The sequence below is a fragment of the Ovis canadensis genome, chromosome 2 (assembly GCF_042477335.2).
Source record: "Ovis canadensis isolate MfBH-ARS-UI-01 breed Bighorn chromosome 2, ARS-UI_OviCan_v2, whole genome shotgun sequence".
In the NCBI taxonomy this organism is placed as follows: domain Eukaryota; kingdom Metazoa; phylum Chordata; class Mammalia; order Artiodactyla; family Bovidae; genus Ovis; species Ovis canadensis.
In genome coordinates this window covers 183,087,081-183,110,106 of record NC_091246.1, presented here as the reverse complement: position 1 = coordinate 183,110,106, position 23,026 = coordinate 183,087,081, and the positions used below count along the sequence as shown (strand labels likewise).

Below are 23,026 nucleotides of genomic sequence, written 5' to 3'. Positions count from 1 at the left end.
ATATTCAAAAGCAGAGACACTCCTTTGCCGACTAAGGTCCGTCTAGTCAAGGCTATGGTTTTTCCCGTGGTCATGTATGGATGTGAGAGTTGCACTGTGAAGAAGGCTGAGTGCCGAAGAATTGATGCTTTTGAACTGTGGTGTTGGAGAAGACTCTTGAGAGTCCCTTGGACTGCAAGGAGATCCAACCAGTCCATTCTGAAGGAGATCAGCCCTGGGATTTCTTTGGAAGGAATGAAGCTGAAACTCCAGTACTTTGGCCACCTCATGCGAAGAGTTGACTCATTGGAAAAGACTGATGCTGGGAGGGATTGGGGGCAGGAGGAGAAGGGGACGACCGAGGATGAGATGGCTGGATGGCATCACTGACTCGATGGATATGAGTCTGAGTGAATTTTGGGAGTTGGTGATGGACAGGGAGGCCTGGCGTACTGCGATTCATGGGGTCGCAAAGAGTTGGACATGACTGAGCAACTGAACTGAACTGAACTGAAAATGACATCAAAGTCTTACAGACAGAATCAATCTGGCAATAAATTGAGTCAGAGATAGGGAACACAGGCGGAAACACAACTTCCCAAAATAAAGAGGAACATGACCTTATAGCAGTTTGTGAAAAAATAATGAAAGGTAGGTGTGAAAACAATGGCAATATTTATTGTATGGAAGAATGAATAAAGAACAAAGAAACAAACAGGAAGTATCTAATATGATGAAAGATAGCATTGCCAAATAAGACCTGAGTTAACAGAATAAAAGCACAAACAGAATTGTTAAAAACCCATAAAGTAATATGTCCAAGTTACATAGCTAACTAGTGGTGGAACTGTACTTTGAATCCAGACCTGCCTTATTCCCATGTTTATATTCCTCTGATTTCCACATATGCGTCAATCAGCCATCAGAAAGAAATCTTTATACATGCAATGCAATACCTTGAAATGAATCCTAAATCAGAAAGGGGACATTATTGGAAAAACTGGTAAAATTCCAATAGAATCTGGAACTTAGTAGTAACATGTCAGTGTTAATGTCTCAGTTTTGATCATTATCCTATAGTCATGTAAATATTAACACTAGAAAGCTGGTTGAAGGGTCTGTAGGTGTGCAACATCATGGAAGTCTAAAATTATTCCAAAATAAAGTGTGTTAAAAAATAAAAGCAAACTCTCAAAAATGATGCCTTTGTTACTACCTTAAAACTCATAAGGAAAAAGATTTATTGCATAGTCAAATTTTTAAAAGGGCATGTTTTACATTATAACAAGTTCACAGGTTTGCTTCAATTATTAGAGGTTCACTGATGATTTTAAAAACAATTATCACCCTTGATTATACTATTTTTTGAAAATACAACTTACGTAACTTTTTTCATAACATTTTTCCTTTCATGTGATAAAACACAAAATACTGTAAGTATTATTCTTTAAAAATGTAAGGTGATCTGGCTGTAATGAACTGTCTTCATTTCTGCTACAAAAGTGACAAAAGTTCTGGACTTGTAACAGCAAGAATTAAATTTAGAGGATTAATAGAACTGCCTGGTTTTAGGAGCTGTCAGATACTGAGAGAATCAGGACTTCAGAAATAAATGAATCCTAGGAGCAGAAAAGCTGAAGCATATAATTAAGTCAAAAACTTCGAGGGCGTTGACTGGGTAAGGAGAGGGGGAAAATAGTGAGAAAAAGTGAAATAAAGAACATTAATAAAAATCAGGGCTTAGGTGTCTTTAAAGCATCGAGATGTGACAAACTATGGAAAGGGGGAAATATCACATGAATAGTAGTAAATCAGATTGGATAAGGGCACTCACTCAAAGCCTGCCAATGGGTCCCATCACTCAGGGCATGAACCGGGGATCTCTGGGAATGCTCAGGATGTACCCCTCTGCCTCCATCACTTCTCTGATTCCTGTTCTACCATCAGCCTCTCCCTCACTGTCCTCTAGCCACCCTGCTCCTCCATGCTGTTCCTCAGGCAATCCAGGCCTTTGTACTTGCTCACCTCCCCACTAGGAACATTCTCCCCCAGCAGATACCATCATGGTTCACTCCTTTTTCTCCTCAAATGTTGCTCACACGCTAACTTTTCAGTGATACACTACTAAGAACACTCATACTGATCCTCTGGCATGCTACTTTCCTCTATCCTGATGTTTTTTCATAGCAGTTTCTACCATCTATCAGTAATTCCATCAAACTGCTGTTCTCCAACCACTAGAATGTATGCTCTCAGATATGTACCTATTTGCTTGTTTTCCCACCAATACTTCCCCAGTGCCTATATAGAGCTGGGTAGGATAAGGGTTAGATGCTCCATAACTTATTGGCTACATCAATCAATACATAAATGTAATTTTTCAATAATATTATATAAATAAGAGTAATAAATCACAGGTAATTTCTCCAAAGTTGCCTTTTGAGCAATCAGAGTGATCTTTTATTTGTTGGGCTCCAAAACCACTGCAGATGGTGACTAAAGCCTTAAAATTAAAAGACACTTGCTCCTTGGAAGAAAAGCTATGACCAATCTAGACAGGATATTAAAAAGCAGAGACATTACTTTGCCAACAAAGGCCCGGCTAGTCAAAGCTATGATTTTTCCAGTAGTCATGTATGGATGTGAGAGTTGGATTATAAAGAAAGTTGAGCACCGAAGAACTGATGCTTTTGAACTGTGGTGTTGGAGAAGACTCTTGAGAGTCCCTCAGACTGCAAGGAGATCAAACCAGTCAATTCTAAAGGAAATCAGTCCTGAATATTCATTGGATGGACTGATGCTGAAGCTCCAATACTTTGGCCACCTGATGCGAAGAACTGACTCACTGGAAAAAACCCTGATACTGGGATAGATTGAAGGCAGGAGAAGAAGGGGATGACAGAGGATGAGATGGTTGGATGGCATCACCGACTCAATGGACATGAGTCTGAGTAAGCTCCAGGAGTTGGTAATGGACAGGGAAGCGTGGCGTGCTGCAGTCCATGGGGTCACAAAGAGTCGGACACAAGTGAGTGACTGAACTGAACTGATTCTCTGGGTATTTCCTACACTGAACAATAACCTCTATAATGTTTTAAAAGCGGGCTTCATTTAAAAAAAAAAAAAAACTAGACAGTTATCTGAGATGATTTCAACCCAGGTTCATCCACTGTCAGATTCAGAAAGATAAATTATTTAGGGGTCTGATCTTATGAGCTTAAATAATATACCAGAAAAACCTTCTCATTATAAAAACGTCACATGAGCAAATGCTCATTCACACGATTCACTAAGCTAACGGAATCGCACAATCCCAACCTCCTCATTTTAAAGATGAAGAAACAGTCCTAGAAAAGCTGTCACTGCTTCACCTTTACTTTGAACATAGCTGAAGAAGTGCTGAACAGCAGCCAGCGTGAACAAAGATGGAAGTATTACAGAATGACCTAGCTGAGAAACGGTGTGCAATGCAGCGTAAGTCCAGATTGAACATTTTCAACTCACCATGTAACTAAATTTCCATTTTCTCCAACTTTTTCCTGTATCATTGTTCAGAGATCATATTGTTTGAACAGTCAAGATTCTCTTTGCCTTGAGATCACTAGCAGAGCAAGCAATGTGATCACCTCCCTAAGTATGTTCAAGGGCCACCAAAACTTCCAGAACCCACTGAACATTCAGCCTCTTGTTCCAGACCTTTGCCTGCCCTCTGGAGAGAAATTCAAGGCCAGCTTATAAGTTTCTTACTTTTTTCAGCAAATGAATTGCCAATTAACTCTCATGAAATCAAATGGAAGCAGCTTTCAGGGTTTAAAAATGTGTGGCTTCTCTCTTTTTAAAAAACCATTGGCTGAGAAATTGAACACATGCCACTGTTTTGCTATCAGTGGGGGGAAAAAATCTGGTGTCAGATTTCTCTTCTCAGAGGTAACAGCAGCAGTTAATCCACATAAGTCCATTTTCCAGGTCCCCCGACAGTCGTCTCTGATTATAGAAGGACACACAGGCAGATACTTTGGCAAAGAAGTCTATAAAATGAAGTTGCCTGGACCAAAACACCTATATTGATTTTTAGTACAATTCAAAACACAAGGAAACATCAGTTTCCTAAGTAGCACATACTGAAATGGACAGGGAAAATACACCGCAAACAGCTCAGAGAAAGAAGAGGGTAAAAGACAATTACATTAGCAACCATCTGAGTGTTCTTTTGTTTTGTTTCTGAGGTTTTTGTTTTTTTCTGTTGTTGTTGTGTTGTTGTTGTTCAGGTTTGTAGAACTGAGAGGCTTGAATTAAACTGCACTCTCCTTATCTGAGAATCTGAGATTGATCCTTTAGGGGCACTGTGCTCCCAGCTGGAAGCCTAAGCATCTAATAGACCTTCAGGAAATAATGCCAACAAACTTTTGAACATTTTAACATCCTCCTTAAAGCCCTCAAAGAGTTATTCCTCCCACTTAATATTTCCTGCTCTCTCAGCAAATGGCAGATCTGTTTAAACTCCATTATAAACATATTATTTACCAATGTAGCATTCAGTTTGCTGCAAGCAAATATTTTCCTTTGAAATCCTTAGTGAGACAAAATGCCTTTCAAGCCAGAGACCTCCGGAAGGGAGGTTGGGAATTGGGACAGACCATCCAGGACTTACCATGGCCCCCTCATTTCTTCTCTGGGCAACTTCTCTCTGCAGTCGGGCCACAGCCAACTTCTCCCTGGAGAAGCAAAAGTACATGATTAGCTGACCATCCTTCTCAGGGCAGAGGGACACTGGCATGGCTTTGAAACATCCTTTTGCCGTCTCCAGGAAAACCCCCTCCTTGGTTTAGCTCACTTCCTCCACTAAACTTTCTATAAATATTTAAAGTGATTGGTCACAAGTGCATTGTTTTCACTGTGTGTCATGAAAGAGATATTTTGCCTTGGATTTTTGTAATAGCCAAATAAATGCTATATCCCAACTCAAAGCTTCCCTTTAACTTCATGAGCATGTATCACTTATAAATGTTCCATAGCTAAAATATTTCAGTTTTCCTTTCTGTATCAACTCTGCTCATAAATAGTTTTAATTATTTTTATTTCTTTTGTTGCCCTATGTAGATAATTGAATTTGAAAAGCAAACAAAATGTAACCTGGTACCATTCTTGAAATAAAAACAGAAAATCCTTGGCAGGCTTGATACATAACAGGAACAGTGCTGGCCATTTTACCTGATTTCATATGAGACTGACAACAACTCTATAATATTAACAGGCTTTATTATCTCCATTTCATACATATAGAAATCAGGCTAAGAGGCTAAATAATATATGAAGCCCCCAGCTGGTAAATAGTAATATCACAACCAAATTTTAGGTTTTCCTTAGTTCAAAACCTACTTAAAAATTCTGCATATCATTTTTCAGGATCTAGGAAATCTGAAAATGTGAAATTGAAAATCAGATTATTTAAGTATTTTTAAATTCACAACAGGGAACTGTTTCTAAGAGCTTTGTATCCTTTATAATTGGAATTCTGATTTCACTGAGTCACTAAAATTTTAAAAACACTTTTGTAAGGTGACAGATATCTTCATTTTGGCCAACTTTTCAATTATTCTTAAAAAGTTGATAGACGAAGTAGGGGTAATGAACTCTTCCAGTAATTCTCAAGTCTTAGCTCTAGCAAGGATCTTCCCTGAAATCCTCTGCTGCCTTCAATTTGAAAGCTATTTCAGCCCTCTGCTTTCCCTCTACACAGGATCAGCTACATGCAAGCAGCAAGGAAGCAACCTGAATCCAAGATCAGGGTGAGGATTTCTCCTTCTCTAACCATTTATGTATTTGAAATGCTCAAGACTGTCAAGATGCCATGCATTTTAGTTTGGTTATGGGCTTCCCTGGTGGCTCGTTTGGTAAAGAATCTGCCTACAATATGGGAGACCCAGGTTCAATACCTGGGTTGGAAGATCCCCTGCAGAAAGGAATGGCTACCCACTCCAGTTTTCTTGCCTGTAGAATTTCATAGACAGAGGAGCCTGGCAGGATATAGTCCATGGGATCGCAAAAGAATCAGACACAGCTAGCAACTAACACTTCCGCTTTCACACAAAGTAGACTGACTTTGTGGTAGGAATATTTCTCTCTCTGAATTAACACCTAAAGACACAAACTAGTAGGAGGAAACATAGAATCAGGAGACTTTTGAGGGATAAAGTTTTAGGAGCCAAGGGCAGGACCTGTGCTTATAACCTGTGAGATGGCAACAAAGTAGGTGGGAAGAAGCCAGAAAGAGATGGGGTCATGTGTCCCTTTTTGAGGTTAGCCAGGCAAAGAGCCCATACATGTTTTCTGATCCAAGTCCAGAAGAGCAGGAGCAGAGAATTGAAACAAGACTATGACAGATTTCTGGTTTAATAAGAAAATTAAACACTTGGTAAGTATTCATGAGCGCAAAAGAATGGAAAAGATTACATTAGTAGTCTATGACTCGGTAAGTCCACTCTGAGGTATAAACCCAACAAAAATGTATATATATGTTTACTAAAACACATTGTACTATATTTTTCATAGAAAGACTACTCATAACACCATTAAACTGAAAATGCACACACCCAATAACAGTAGAATGGATAAACCTGAACACAGTTACACATTAAAATATCATAAAGTACTAAGAAGGAATAATCAGGACTTCAGTGAAACAATAATGGGTGAAAGAAGAAAATGTAGATGAATATACACCTAATTTATTTCATTTACTGAAGTTCAAAGATGGCATAACTCTGCTTGATAAAGTAAGAAAAAGAAATTAAAGATACAATTATCAAATTTGGTTTTGCTGTTTAGTTGCTGAGTAGTGTCTCACTCTTTGCAAACCATGGACTATAGCATGCCAGGCTCCTCTGTCCTCCATTATCTGCTGGAGTTTGCTCAAATTCCTAGCCATCGATTTGGTGATACTATTTAACCATCTCATGTTTTGTTGCCCCCTTCTCCTTTTGCTTTCGTTCTTTCCCAGCATCAGGGTCCTTTCCAGTGAGTCAGGCTCTTTGCATCAGGTGGACAAAGTACTGGAGCTTCAGCAACAGTCCTTCCAATGAATATTTAGCATTGATTTCCTTTAGGATTGACCTGTTTGATCTCATTGTTGCCCAAGGGACTCTCAAGAGTCTTCTCTAGCACCACAATTAGAAAGCATCAATTCTTTAGCACTCAGCCTTCTTTATGGTCCAACTCTCACATCCATGCATGACTGCTGGAAAAAACATAGCTTTGACTGTATGGGCATTTGTTGGCAAATGATGTCTCTGCTTTATAATACACTGTCTAGGTTCATCACAGCTTTCTTTCTAAGGAGCAAGCATCTTTTAATTTCATGTTTGCGGTCACCATCCTCAGTGATTTCAGAGTCCAAGAAAATAAAATCTGTCACTGCTTCCATTTCTTTTCCACTTTTATCAAATAGGAAGAGGAAAAATTGTCTGTATTCACAAACAATATAATGTTCCAAACAGAAAATCCCAAGGAATTTACAAAACAATACAAAATTTAGCAAAGTCACAGTGATACAGTGATAGTGATACACAGTGATACAAGTGAATATACAAAAATCAATTGTGTTTTTACGTACAAGCATCACACAATTGGAAAATCAAATTAAATAATTTATAATAAGATAAAATACTTAGGGAATAAATGTAATAAAAGACTGCTACACTATAAAACACTGTGTACAGCACTTAAAGGAGATGACACACACCTCATTCATGTGATACGAAAACTTAATATCACACCCCAAATTTTTACCAAAATAATCAATAAATTATTTCTCACTGGAATATATATAACACCATGAAACTAAATAAAGAGAACACAGAAACTACTCTGATGCTTATGATGATAATTAAGTTACTATAACAGTACCTGAACTCACTGCTTTCTCTTCGTACTGAATACAGAAACATTTAACTTCTAGTCTACACTCTAATCAATATTGTATTATATTTCCCTTGATTGTTACTTTAGTATATCTTTTCCTCTAAATAAGAAAACCTTCCTAAGTGATCAATGCAAAGAAATACAGAAAAGCAATATAATGGGAAAGACTAGAGATTTCAAGAAAATTAGAGATACCAAGGGAAAATTTCATACAAAGATGGGCACAATAAAGGACAGAAATGGCATGGACCTAACAGAAGCGGAGGACGTTAAGAAGAGGTAGCAAGAATACACAGAAGAACTGCATAAAAAAGAGCTTAATGACCCAGATAACCACGTTGGTATGATCACTCAGCTAGAGTCAGGCATCCTGGAGTGAGAAGTCAAGTGGGCCTTAGGAAGCATCACTACCAACAAATTTAGTGGAGGTGATGGAATTCCAGCTATTTCAAATTCTAAAAGACAATGCTATGAAAGTGCTGCACTCAATATGCCAGCAAATTTGGAAAACAGCAGTGGCTACAGGAATGGAAAAGGACAGTTTTCATTCCAACCCCAAAGAAAGGCAATGCCAAAGAATGCTCAAACTACTGCATGATTGCACTCATCCCACACGCTAGCAAAGTAATGCTCAAAATTCTCCAAGCCAGGCTTCAATAATACTTGAACCGAGAACTTCCAGATGTTCAAGCTGGATTTAGAAAAGGCAGAGGAACCGGAGATCAAATTGCCAACATCCACTGAATCATCAAAAAAGCAAGACAGTTCCAGAAAAACATCTATTTCTGCTTTATTGACTATGCTAAAGCCTTTGACTGTGTAGATCACAACAAACTGTGGAAAATTCTTCAAGAGGCGGGAATACCAGACCACCTAACCTGCCTCCTTAGAAATCTGTATGCACATCAAGAAGCAACAGTTAGGACTGAACACGGAAAACTGGACTGGCTGCAAACTGGGTAAGAAGTATGTTAAGGCTGTATACTGTCACCCTGCTTACTTCACTTATATGCAGAGTACCTCATGCGAAATGCTGGGCTGGATGAAACACAAGCTGGAATCAAGATTGCCAAGAGAAATATCAACAACCTCAGACATGCAGATGATACCACCCTTATGGCAGAAAGTGAAGAGGAACTAAAGAGCCTCTTGCTGAAAGTGAAAGAGGAGAGTGAAAAAGCCGGTTTAAAATTCAACATTCAGAAAACGAAGATCATGGCATCTGGTCCCATCACTTCATGACAAATAGATGGAGAAACAATGGAAACAGTGACAGACTTTATTTCTTAGGCTCCAAAATCACTGCAGATGGTGACTGCAGCCATGAAATTAAAAGATGCTTGCTTCCTGGAAGAAAAGCTATGACTAACCTAGATAGCATATTCAAAGCAGAGACATTACTTTGCCAACAAAGGTCCGTCTAGTCAATGCTATGGTTTTTCCAGTGGTCATGTATGGATGTGACAGTTGGACTGTCAAGAAAGCTGAGCGCTGAAGAACTGATGCTTTTGAACTGTGGTGTTGGAGAAGACTCTTGAGAGTCCCTTGGACTGCAAGGAGATCCAACCAGTCCACTCTAAAGGAGATCAGACCTGGGTGTTCTTTGGAAGGACTGATGCTAAAGCTGAAACTCCAGTACTTTGGCCACCTCATGTGAAGAGTTGACTCATTGGAAAAGACCCTGGTGCTGGGAGGGATTGGGAGCAAGAGTAGAAGGGGACGGCAGAGGATGAGATGGCTAGATGGCATCACCGACTTGATGGATGTGAGTTTACGTGAACTCCGGGAGTTGATGGACAGGGAGGCCTGGCGTGCTGCAATTCATGGGGTCGCAAAGAGTTGGACACAACTGAGAGACTGAACTGAACTGAACTGAACCTCGACAGCATATTAAAAAGTAGAGACATTACTTTACCGAGAAAGCTCTGTCTAGTCAAAGCTATGGTTTTTTTTTTCAGTAGACACGTATAGATGTGAGAGTTGGACCATAAAGAAAGATCAACACCAAAAAATTGATGCTTTTGAACTGTGGAGTTGGAGAAGACTCTTGAGAGTCCCTTGGACTGCAAAGAGATCAAACCAGTCAATCCTAAAGAAAATCAGTCCTGAATATTCATTGGAAGGACTGATGTTGAAGCTCCAATACTTTGACTACTGATGAGAACTAACTCATTGGAAAAGACCCTGATGCTGGAAAAGATGGAGGCAGGAGGAGAAGGAGACTACAGAGGATGAGATGGTTGGACGGCACCACTGACTCAATGGACATGAGTCTGAGCAAGCTCTGGGAGTTACTGATGGACACGAAAGCCTGGTGTGCTGCAGTCTACTGTGCCACAGAGTTGAACATGATTTGGCAAGTGAACAACATGTGAAGACATATGCCCACTTTCAAACAGCCATGTGGAATTGTGTGATGCAAACATAGAGAATCTCCAAGTAGTCTGAGTCACAGGAAAGACAATTCCCATCCCTAGCCCTGCTCCCTGGTTGTCTTCATTTACAAGTTGGAAACTCACTTTAGTCTAGTTTATGGGAACAACTCTCATCCAAAGCAGCCTGGTGGTGAAGAAGAATTTTCATGAAAAACAAATACAAGTGCCTCTTTGGGCCCATGCTCTGTGATGCTCTGAATCATTTGTTTAGGAAAGACAATATATATAATGTCTTAGAACAAATATTACTAATAAAAGCCCAGTGTCTTCTATGGGGTGGGTTGGCAAGACTAGTGGCAGCTAAATCAAACTACAGCAAGGGAACCCCAATTTTACGTTCTAGGCGCTATCTCATGTAGTAAGGCTCTGAATCATATTTCCATATGGTAAGGCTCTGAATCATATTTCCTTTGAAAAGAGGGTTTCAAGGCTAAAACTCACCAAAAAGGGTCATCAGGTTCCATATTTTTGTATTCCCTAAATCTTTCAAGCTTTTGGTATTTCATGTATGTACACTTTATGTCAGCAGGAGTTTTTCCCAGCAGAAATTGTATTTTTTGTGTGTATGAAAGAAGGATTGTCTTTTTTTTTAATTAAAATTAAGAAACTAATGGAGTTGTTGAATGGGTAAAATGATCTATGATAAAATTCTTAGGATTTCTAGATGTTAATATTTCTGGGCTCAAATTATGAACTTAAAGTATTAAAACTTGAATTGTTTTTTTTTTTTTTAAACTGTACTCTCATTTGCCCTTGGTGTAGTTGCCCCTTGGCAAGCCATATCTTCAAATTCCCATGGTCCCAGTATATGTATGGAACCAACTGGGACCAGCATCTTTTTCATGTAAATTCAGGGTTCTTAAAAACAGCTTTGTATAAGAAATAAAGAATCCTTAACTTGCAGGCTACCCAAGGCAAATTAAACCCACTCCCAAATACTCTGGTTCCTGTTTGAAGGCCTTAGCTTACCTGCTAAAAATTGACAACTGTGCTTTTGCAATGCATCTCTGTTTTATGTTTGTGGCAAAGCCAGTAACCCATTATGAAGAGGATATTGACTTTATGATTGCAAGACAAATGTCCAGAGATATTTTATCAAGAGCTGTGGCCCCTTATTTATAGAACAGGGATAAAAGAAGGATATAAAAAATAAACAAATAATAAAACAGAAGAGATCACAACACTCACTTGTCCTTCGGTTAAATGCAAAGAGAACTTTTCTTTCCAAGAAGGATGAAACAGAGCTACATTTTTATTCAAGTTTATACCCAAATACTGAATTAGTCCCAGGTTTCTAAATCCTTCATTGCAGCCCCAGACAATCTCATCTAAAGACTGTAACAAATAACAACAAAATTATTTACATGAACCATGAACCTTCAGAATACTACTGATACACTTGCAAGTTAAGCCACAGAAAGATTGTCCACAGTGATATCAATATCAACAGGATGTTGGCATTTGTAAAATCCAGAAAAGACCTGCAAGGTTTGGATGTTTAGAAAAATGTTCCCCAAAGAGACAGCAGCTTGCAAAGCGGGACTATATTCAGTTTTTGATGTGTGGAGACCTCAAACTTCAGGGCACCGAACAGCCATCTGTTGCAGCAGTGGGGCAGGCAGCCCTGTCAGTGGTTTCTGCTGCCATTTGCAAGGAAGCCCTATCCATCCTGAATGCGCAGGAATGATGCCGCTGTCCAGGCTTGCTCTCCACCACGCAGATGGTACCCCTGTGCCACTGCCCTGAAGGAAGTGGCAGCACTGGTTGATATTCAGTGTGAGCGTGGAGAATTACTTCTACTTATTGTAAGTCTCATCACACCCAAACTGCCTATATACACAGCACATTTGAAAGGTGCAGATCGAAATGTACATCCAGCAAGCTATCAATACAGTAAGTACTCTGTATTTTCACCAAACTGCCAGCTAATCTGTGTTATTCCTATTGGACTCTTCTAGAAAAATAAAGTATAACAACTAAGCATGTTCACATATGTATTTTAAAAACAATATTACTGAGCAGCTTACAAACCTAAAGTCCATTTCCTTAACTGCAGGAAAGATACTATGATATTTAAGAATCTTCTAATATCCCATCAAACTGTACCTTCATGTTCGTTTTGGTTGTGAGGATAAACTCCTATATTTTAAAGTATTTAAACTCAGTTATTTTATGTATTATATAATATATATATCTTTCCCTATTTTAATGTACTTGGAATGCTCTGCTGATTATATATAGCAATCCAATGATGGAAATACTAATTCATTCGGCACACATTTAATGTGAGTTTACTCTAGGCCTGGCCTGGTATTAGAGAATAGAGAAGCTCAGGGAAATAGAGAGCTCAGGGTATGACAGACAGAGAGCACACCTAGGCACACATGTGTCATAAGGTGCATGAGCATAACATGAGTGCTGGGTATTAAAAAGTGTTGCTTACTTAAAAGTTGGTTTTTAAAATAAATGAGGTAATGATTTTTTCAAAAAATAGAATTTATCTGCCTTTAAACGAATAGGTGCATTCTCCTATTTCTAAGAAAATTATTTTCCAAATTTCATGGTTTAGCAGCAAGTCATATAGAAAAACAGGTCTCTTTCCACAAGTATTTTAGTTATTAAGAATGTCTATTACAGATCTTGATTGCACTATTAAATTCCTTAAGTTTTGCAGGTGATGGTACTGGACTTCACCTCCAAGTTTTGCCAAGGAGACAATGATGCTATCCAGGTTATTTTTCTTTTTTTTCAGAGAAACTCAATTGACTTCTTCAGCCTTTTCCATTCCAATATACCATATCACAATTATAAAAAATAATATTAACAGTTAATATTTATTGAAAAGTTAGTATGCCAAGCACAGTTCTAAATACATAAAATATTGCAACTTTAATCCCATGAGTTAGGTATTACTATCATCAACAGGACACAGAGCAATGATTCTCAAAATTTTTAGAAACTTTTTACACTCTGAAAAAAATTTGAGGACTCCAAAGTGCTTTAATTTATGTAGGTTATACCTACCAGTGTTTCCCATATTCAAAATTAAAACAGGCTTTAAATATATATTAATTTATAGTATAATATGTATACTACATATACTAATCTATTTGAAAAAATAATTTCATTATAAACAATATGTAATTATAAAATACAACTATATACAAAACTAAAATTAATAAAAAAATGGCAGTGTTGTATAGTTTTGCTAATGCCTTCCATGTCTGCCTAACAAAAAACGACATCTGGATTCCCATAACTACTTCTGTATTCAGGATGTTGCGGTGTTATACACTGAGTAGCCTCTGGCAAACCACTATACACCCATGAGAGTGAAAAAGACAAATGACATATCAGTATTCTTATAAACAGTTTTGCACTCTGAATTCTTGAAAAAGTTGTAGGGCCCCTGGAGCCCCCCCCCCCGCCCTCCGCCCCACCCCTGCCCCCGGTCCACAGTCTGAGTGCTCTTGATGCACAGTGACACCTGCTTTCCCTGGGCAACCTGAGGCTCAAGTAGTCTGGAAAACATGCCCACTGTGCCCTTGCTGTTAAGTTCAAATACAACCACACAGGTATTTCTATATTTGCAAAATAGCAATGAATATTTATGTAGCTAAAATCTCATTTGCTAGAACTTGTGCCTCTGTATTTACCATCAGCTAGAAAACACTGCCTCTACTGCTAGAAAAGGAATCACCAATTGAAACAGGCTGGACCTGAGACCCTTTGCAGAAAGGCTTGCTGGAAAAACATCTCCTCCAGCAACAAAATACAAAGAAACTATAAGGGACTAAAAATAACTGGGTGCATGTGCAACTGAAGCAAATCATGGACAACAAGATACAAAGAGACCAAAAAAACCCAGCTGCCACTTCTGAGGAGCAGGGAGCAAAAGCAGGTCACTGCATGCCCCCTGAACATACCACCACCAAAGCAGTGGGTAAACCACCTAAGCCAACCCTCCACTGGACTCCTGGACACACCTCTACCTTCACCAAATATAAGGAACCAGATTGCCTCCCCGATCTGGGAGTGAGTGAGGAAGAGAACCTGTTGCTTCTCCAAGCTCTGGCCCCCATAAGGCCTTGCCTGAATTTCCTGTCTGACCTCTGATCAATTTCTATTGATTAAGGAGGTCAAGAACCCTTGTCAGGGTCACAATAATGTGAGAAATAATGAGGGTCTTTAAGGATAAAACTTTCTTGACTATTTGAAGGGTAATCAATAGGAAAATTTCTGATCAAACTTTTCAAGGACATACTGAATTCCAAGAACTATGAACCTACATTTCTGGCAGAGTAGAAGAAAAATACTAATGATATTCCCCATATAAACCTAAGTTCAGGCACACATTTTGTTTCAGTTAACAATCCCCACCCCCATTTTTTCCCTACAAAGATCTCACCAAGTGCCCAAAGGGAAATGAGATAAATGATTCCTATCATTTATACCTTGGGGCAGAAAGTCACACTCTAAATTCTTTGAGAAAAGTTTCAATAAGTTATCCACCTTCCCATTTCTGAATGGGCCCCATGGATAAGAGCATGTGTATGTGAGAGAGAGGAGAGCAGGTCTGCTCCCCCAGGAGGCCTAGAACCATTCTCTGCACACACAGGCATCCTAGGGAGGTGTCGGCCAGAGAGGCAGGACAATACAGAGTGCCAGGTGCGCCTGTGGAGTGGGCAGATGGGGAGATCAGTGGCAATAAGCCCTGAGTAATGGTTAAATTAATTAGCCTTCCAAAACAGATCATTTAATTACTCATCCACTTGGATATTCAGAGCAAGAGACTTAAAGAGAAACTTTGAGAGCTATAACCCAGATGAAAGAAATGTCTGTACAACTCAAAAATCACCCTCTTATTTCATATTTCAGAGGACTCAATTAAAATCCACAATCCATAAAATGCAGTAAGTTGAGAGTGGTTCTAAATTGGTGACCTTAAACGATCTGGGGCAGCAAAACTTAAGGCAGCATACACACCCACTGACTTTGAGAGAGAGGCAGTGTAGTAACAGTGTGTTGTGCTAATTAACCAAATTTCCTTTCTAACAAAAAAAAAAATTAACACAAACTTTTTAGAGAATTCAGTATATTGAAATACAGAGATCATAAGTAAAAACAAATGCACACTCATTTGCCTGATTCCTGAAGGTCTATCCACATGCTTGTCCTCATGGTGTTTTCTGAAGTGCTATCTGTTAGAGACCAAATGATGGGCTCTAGGACCTGAGTCATGTTTACCAGAAAGAAACAGGATATGCGCTCATCCTGTCTGGCCAATCATGTAACGCCAGCTACTCCTGTAACTGAGACAAAGAACTGCCTGTATATAAGCCGCCATACTCCTTTGTTCAGGGCTTTTGTCGGATTCCCTTGTGTGGGATGAGACTTGGGCCCTAGCGCGCTAGAGATAAACTCCCTTCTTGCCCTTGCATTACAGTGGTGGACTTGCTCTCTCTCTCGGTCGGTTCGGAGATACAGGCTCGGAGCATAACATTATCAATGTTTTTTTTTCCAATTTTCTAAATTTCTTGAGAATTTTCTAAAAGTTCTCTAAATAAGACGTCACATAAGTATTTTTGACTTTGAAAAAGAACAGATACGTGTATATGTGTTACTGAATCACTTTGATGTATACCTGAAGCTAACACAACACTGTTAATCAACTGTAATATAAAGATTAAAATAAACTGTTCTACAATGAACGTTCTTCCACTCTCAAAAATGGTGTCTCAAATGATACCCGCATGTTCATTTAGTGAACATCCATACAGCCACTTGCTCCACCTACTGTATCCTAATTGCTTACCAGTTTTTCACCTCTCCTGGGTGTTAAGACCCAGGCAAGTAGGACTTCACCATCTTTGTGTGTCAGAGGCACAGACACATCCTCAATGAATGAAAGATCATGCTTCAGGGCAAAGACAACCTATGGACTTGAGGCAAGACCACAAGCTGTCTTCTGAGTATCTAAATCTGTACTGATTATCAGAGGTTAGTCTCACACCCCAGCGCTTAACAAAATGAGCCAGTAGTAAATCCTACTTCTACCAACACACTTGCAGAACTCTGCTCATTTTAGATGAACCATGTACTCTTGTTAGCAAATAAACTAGTGAAGAAATATTTCTGGGGTTTCTCTTCTATATTTCTAATACTTAGAATTATTAGCTTTCACTAGAAGAATACATGCTTTCATCCCAACATGTTTTATAAACACAGGGTCTACTAACTTCACTGAACACAACACTGAGTTAAAACAACCCCATTTTCTTCTCTTCTTTTTGTGGGGCAGAAGAAAATCCCAAAGGTCTTCTACCAAATGTGTATCTAAAATACATATTACAACAAAAAAACTCCTCCCTTTTAATACAGGAAATTTGAGTCTTAACTCTTGCTGTAATTTCTTTCTTGAATGTTAAGCAAAGTTTAAGGACTTTAAAAAAGATCTTCTTGAGACACATTTTATGAGTCATTGAAGGGCTGTTTAATTTTTTAAACTTAACTGTCACTTCTAAAAAACCTAGATTTCTGAATGAGAATTCCTTAGGCTTCTAAGTTTTCTAAGAAATGTGAAATTTTGTATGTTCTCATATTCTGCACCCATAGGTCTTCCTTTAATATTAAAATTCCACTAAAAAAGATACATCCAGGTTTGTTTTATGCCTGTCAATTAAGGAAAACAATGGAAAAACAATAGAACTTCATTAATAATGTTTAATTTTCTTCCATCAATTTTCAGTTCAGTTCAGTCGCTCAGTTGTGTCCAACTCTTTGCGACCCCATGAATCGCAGCACGCCAGGCCTCCCTGTCCATCACCAACTCCTGGAGTTTATTCATACTCATGTCCATCGAGTTGGTGATGCCATCCAGCCATCTCACCCTCTGTCGTCCCCTTCTCCTCCTGCCCCCAATCCCTCCCAGCATCAGAGTCTTTTCCAATGAGTCAACTCTTCGCATGAGGTGGCCAAAGTATTGGAGTTTCAGCTTTAGCATCATTCCTTCCAATGAACACCCAGGGCTGATCTCCTTTAGAATGGACCTGTTGAATCTCCTTGCAGTCCAAGGGACTCTCAAGAATCTTCTCCAACACCACAGTTCAAAAGCATCAATTCTTCGGCACTCAGCTTTCACAGTCCAACTTTCACATCCATATAGGACCACTGGAATTTTAGTAACATTCAAAAGGAAGGAGCTACAGTGTCATTTAATATGTAAAGAGAATTCTTAAAGAAAACACATGTTAACTGTCTCCTAAGGAGCATTACATAACTGTGGGTATGTGAGACAAAAGCCTTTATATGGCAATTAATTTGGTTTTCATGGCTTTAAATTATCAATAGCCCTGAAATCTCATTCTGTCTCTATTTTCATGAAGGTCTCAAGACAGTATCTGGGCGTAGATTCAAGCCATCTGTCTAGACCAAGAAAAATAAGGCTTTTGAGTTCCTATGGGAATTAAATTAAAGGAGATAATAAAGAAAGCCATGGTAAGACTGCAACACAGAACACAGTTTATCCTCTAAGTACTCCTTCTTCACTTGTGAAATGAGCTGCACATCCAAGGTGAATTTGGCTCAACAACGTGGTGGCCACTTAGAATGGATTAGCAATGCCATAAATTTGTCCCACAAATATTGTCCTGCCTAGTGTTTTGGATGGGACTTCCCAGGTAGTTCAGTGGTAGAGAATCCACATGCCAAAGCAGGAGATGCAGAAGGCCCAAGTTCAATACCTGAGTTGGGAAGATACCCTGGAGGAGGAAATGGCAACCTGCTCCAATATTCTTGCCTGGAAAATCCCATGGACAGAGAAGCCTGGTGGGCTACAGTCTATGGGGTCGCAAAGATTTGGACACGACTGAGCAACTAAGCACACACATACTATGCTGGAAGCACTTGGCTAGTCTCAGATACAATGACAAGTAAGGCTTAATCCCTGTAGTCAGGAAGCATCATGTCTCAGAAAACAGGGCCTATAGCCAGTGTTATGAGTTAAACTGTGTCCCCCTAAAAATTTGAATGACTCTGTATGTTGGAAGTCCCAGCTCCCAGCACCTCAGAATGTGACCTTATTGGAGGCAGTGTTTTTACAGAGATAGTCAAGTTAAAACGTAGTCATTAGAGTGAGCCCTAATCCAATATGACTGGAGTCCTTTAAAAAGGGGGGTAAATTTGAAGATGGGTATAAACAGAGAGTGTACCATGTGATGACAAAGAAAGAGATTGTGAAGATTCTTCTGTAAATCGAAGGACTATCAGAAAACCAGAAGCTAGGCAAAGGGCATGGAACAGATACCCTCAGAGGAAGCAACTGTGCCAACACCTTGATCTTGTATCTGTAGCCTCCAGTACCATGAAACAAAACATTTCTGTTATTTAAGCCAGCGAGTGTGTGGTACTTTGTTTGGGCAGCCCTAACAAATGAATATATTCAGATACACTTAAATTTTAACATGAAATCTACCAAGTATATGTGTTTGGACATATTCCCTCTCTCTACAAGCAAATATACACATAGCTTAGTAAAATATAATGGCTGCCCCAAGCAAGTGTCATATAGTTTTAGTAGGAATATGTACTTCTGACCAAGAGAATCAAGGAGGTCTTTTATAGAGGAAATGGTAGTCACATTTAGACAAGTTAAGAGCTATATAATTCAGAAGGCAAACCTAGGAATTTATGACTATAGAACTATAAAGTATTTATTGCAAAGTTGTTCCTATTGTTTCTCATCTAATCAACTCACTTCTTTTACCATGCCACTTCTCAAGAAAGTTCAAGAAGTCTATATCAATGGCTCAAATGGCACACCTCATATCTAAACTTCTAAAAATATACATTATCTTAGCAACAAAGATATTTTTAGTCCTTTCATCTTTGTATTGCTTTTACTAAGGCTACTGTGACAGAGGATGATATGGTTGGATGGCATCACCAACTCAATGGACATGAGTCTGAGCAAGCTCCGGGCTATAGTGAAGGACAGGGAAGCCTGGTGTGCTGCAGTCCATGGGTCACAGAGAGTCAGACATGACTGAGTGACTGAACTGAACTGAAAGGCTACCGTGATATCTAGTATAAGATAAAGTGCTGCCTCCTTGTGCTACTAGAATACTGACTTGGTTGTTCTTTCAGAGTGGGGATGATTTGCAAACATATTTACTCTGGCGGCCACCTTCTCCCTTGTAACTACACTTAACTCACTCTCTGGCCACCACCCTCATTACAGGGATATGAACTGGTCACTGGCAGATAATAAGGAGTTAGGAGTCAAGTGCAGTCCTGGAACTGCTCTGTCTAGAGACAGAATCCATGACCATGCTCCCACTAACGTAAGTCTCTCCCAACAAGCCATTATCAAGCCTTAGAACTATTAATTTTCTGACTTTTATAAACCATCCAACTTAATAACCTTCCCTGAAGCATTCAGGAAGAATAATTTTGGAAGCTTTGATCATTTGCCAGTTCATATTAATGAATCCATAATCTATCAGAACCTAGCTCACTTACTTTACTTTCAGAATTTTCATTATTGAGCTTTGTAACCTGATTTTTTTTTTCTCTATCTTTTCATAGGGAATGTATGAGTTTGTTATTTCCTGGTTGTAACAGAAAAAAACTCCGGCTGGCATAGGAAAGATGAAGCTTTTTAATGAACAGATTATTTTATTTTAGGAGCAACTGAACCACCAAACCCTAGAAAGGGCAGGACACAGAGCATGTCCAGAATTGATTTACCTTCTCATCAGGCGTGGCTATAATGCTTGAGCTCAGTTCTGGGAACTTCTGGTTTCCATTTCTCACCAGTTTCATATTTTAAATTCCCTGGAATAAAATCCTGATTGGCACAGCTTGAGTAGGGCACACCTTCTGAGTTGATGGGCTTTGGCCTGGAGGTCAAGGTCACACAGCACAGTCTTAGACATACTCCTCACTAATATAGGCTGGGGGCTGTTTCAGAGAAGAAAACAGTCTATCTTATGGGTTGCTAAGATGTGTTGTCTTCTCTTTGGAAAATGGTTTCTATAGATTTCCTAATTAATCTTTACTTGGACCTATAGCAAAAATAACCAGATATCATACTTTTTCTTAATTTAATAATTTTTACATTCATTTTAACTGGACTAACTCCTTTTGAGGAGTCCTTTTAAAATACTGGACTAGAATGGAGCCTATACCTTGCTTTCTTCATATTCTCTTGACCCTTCCACTATTTCTGTGACTTAAAAATTTATATTGAGCACATTTCTCACTTCTTTCTAGAATAGTTTTAGTCCATATATGCTTTCTATATATTGCCTTATTAGCCCCACTGTCAGCGTTACTTAATTTACGTTGAGCACATTCCTAGCAATACTATCAACTATGAAGCATTCTGTACATGTTCACACAGTACACATAATATTAAAACTAGAGAGAAGACTCTCAGAAGATATGAAAAAATCTAGCTCCTGCCCCTTACACCATTACCAGCAAGTCTATTCAAAACACCAACAATAACATTACAAGACAATTTGTATCTTTTAAAGGCACATTTAAAGGAATGTCAATGTAGAAAAGCTAGAAAATAAAAGCTCATATTTCCCTATATTCTTTGTAGACAACCTAACTGTGGCCAACTACATATACTATCCAATTAGTATCTGAACTGAGTAGCCACCAAAAAGTCAACAACGGGAAGTTTTAGAGGGAAAAGAGACGACATGGGTGAAAAAATAGAATCTAATGTCTGAGAAACCAATCTGTGAAATCATATAATATATGTGACACCAGGTAAGACCCTAGTGGGGAAAAAAAAATTCTCCGATATATGACCACATAGGATACTCTCAACAGAAGTAAAAATATTTTAGGAAAAAGGAAAACAACTCATATGCAAACAACAGCAGATGTTTTTGAAGAAAAATAATAGCACAACAACCAGGCAACAAAATTAATTCTGTCAAAACAGGTTACTGAAAACTTTTCATTTATAGGTAATTAAATCTAAGCATTTAAATTACCTGTTTTACTAAAGAGAAACATTTGAAAAATGAAGGCATCTTTCGTATCTTAAAACAAGAGAAGAGAAAGTCAGGTTGTGAGTAGTTTAAATTCAACAAAAAGCCATTTTCTGAAGAACGACAGGCACTCATCCTCAAGTCAGAAGGTGGTTAAAGAAGTGAGGAATCATTTTTTAACAAATTTTGGTTACATTTAAGAAACTAGATAATAAGAGTAATAACAACAATCTTAACACTCACATTGAGATTACATTCCAAGCATGTTAGTTATTAACTCATTTAATCATCATCCTAACCAAAAAGTAGGCACTATTGTTATCCCCATTCTACAGATAAGGAAAATAAGGCAGAAAAAATTTATTTTGCTCAAAGGTCTTGGAGGTAGTGACTGATGATGCCAGGATTTGGAGGCAGACACTCTTGGTCTCAAAGCCCCATTCTCATCTGAATGCTGTGCTATCCGTGTAGTTCTAGTGTGTGTGAATGTGTGCTCAATTATGGCCGACTCTTTGTGGCCTCAAGGACTACAGCCCACCAGGCTCCCTGTCCACGAAATTCTCCAAGCAAGAATACCAGAATGGGGTGCCATTTCCTACTCCAGGCGATCTTCCCAACCCAGGGATCAAATTCATGTCTCTTGCATCTCCTTCATTGACAGGCAAAGTCTTTACCACTGTGCCACCTGGACAAGTAAAATTCTAGCTGGAGTTAACGATTTTTCTTGGTGCATTGTTGTTCAGTAATATGGACACTAAAGATCTGTGTGAATTTCTCAAAATCCATTTTCATTCCCTCTGGGAGCAAGCAACTAAAGAGGCAGAACAGAGGTGTGGTTAGCAGAACAGACTACAACCAGACTGCGTGGGTTCAGAATTCAAGCTCACCCACCCACCAACTCACTGACTGAGGGGAAGTTACCCTCCTGAGACAGAATGTACAATCACTCACAAATACAGACTGCCCCTTTTCTGGGGAAACATTTTGACTTCCCCACCTCACGGATACCAGTCTTGGCAGGAGACCCATTTTGGCAATGAAATGTTGAGTAGAAGGAACATGTGTGACTTTGGGGCAGAAACTTGTAGAGCTAGGACAAAATCTGCCATTATTGTCTTTCTCATTGTGATCAGCATTGTTTGAGAAAGAGACTGGCCTGGGTCCTGGAGTGAGGCAGCCTTGAAGCCAAGCAGCAGACGCACCACAGACTCCTGCTGGAGTAAGAAATATACCACTGCGTTTATAACCCACTATAATTCGGGGGCTGCTTGTCACATACTGGCTCTCTTGTCTCATACACTCTGTGCCTCAATGTCCTACACCTCCTTTTAGGATTGCTATAGGGATTAATGCATTATTTTTATGAAGTGTTTAGAACAGTGGCTGGCAAGCTGTGTGGAAGTGTTCATGCTTATAACCGTTATCATCTATAACTGGTAGGAGATAAGTATTAATGAGCCAGACACTCACATGGAAAAAAACACAAGTAGAGAAAAAATTGCTAGAGGAAACATTTCTGGTACTAATCAAATCCAATGCTTCTCTAATTCTCAGATTCTTTCAACTCAGTCCTAATGTTCTACTGGTTGCCTTTTGGGCTTTTTGCACACTTCTCTTCAATGTTCCCAGTAATCTTTTTCATTTATTGACTATCCAGGACTTTAATATTAAAGACCTGAAGTC

At 39.0% G+C, this 23,026-nt stretch overlaps 1 protein-coding gene across 8 annotated transcripts in view; it reads right to left on the bottom strand.

Moving 5' to 3' along the window:
* Positions 1 to 23,026, bottom strand: part of NCKAP5 (NCK associated protein 5) — a 1,138,328-nt gene that overhangs the window by 594,585 nt on the left and 520,717 nt on the right. For all 8 annotated transcript variants that reach the window (XM_069577706.1, XM_069577709.1, XM_069577704.1 and 5 more), the window contains one exon: positions 4,631 to 4,694. In XM_069577706.1, coding sequence (XP_069433807.1) covers positions 4,631 to 4,694 — 64 coding nt within the window. The remainder of the gene's footprint in view (positions 1 to 4,630; positions 4,695 to 23,026) is intronic.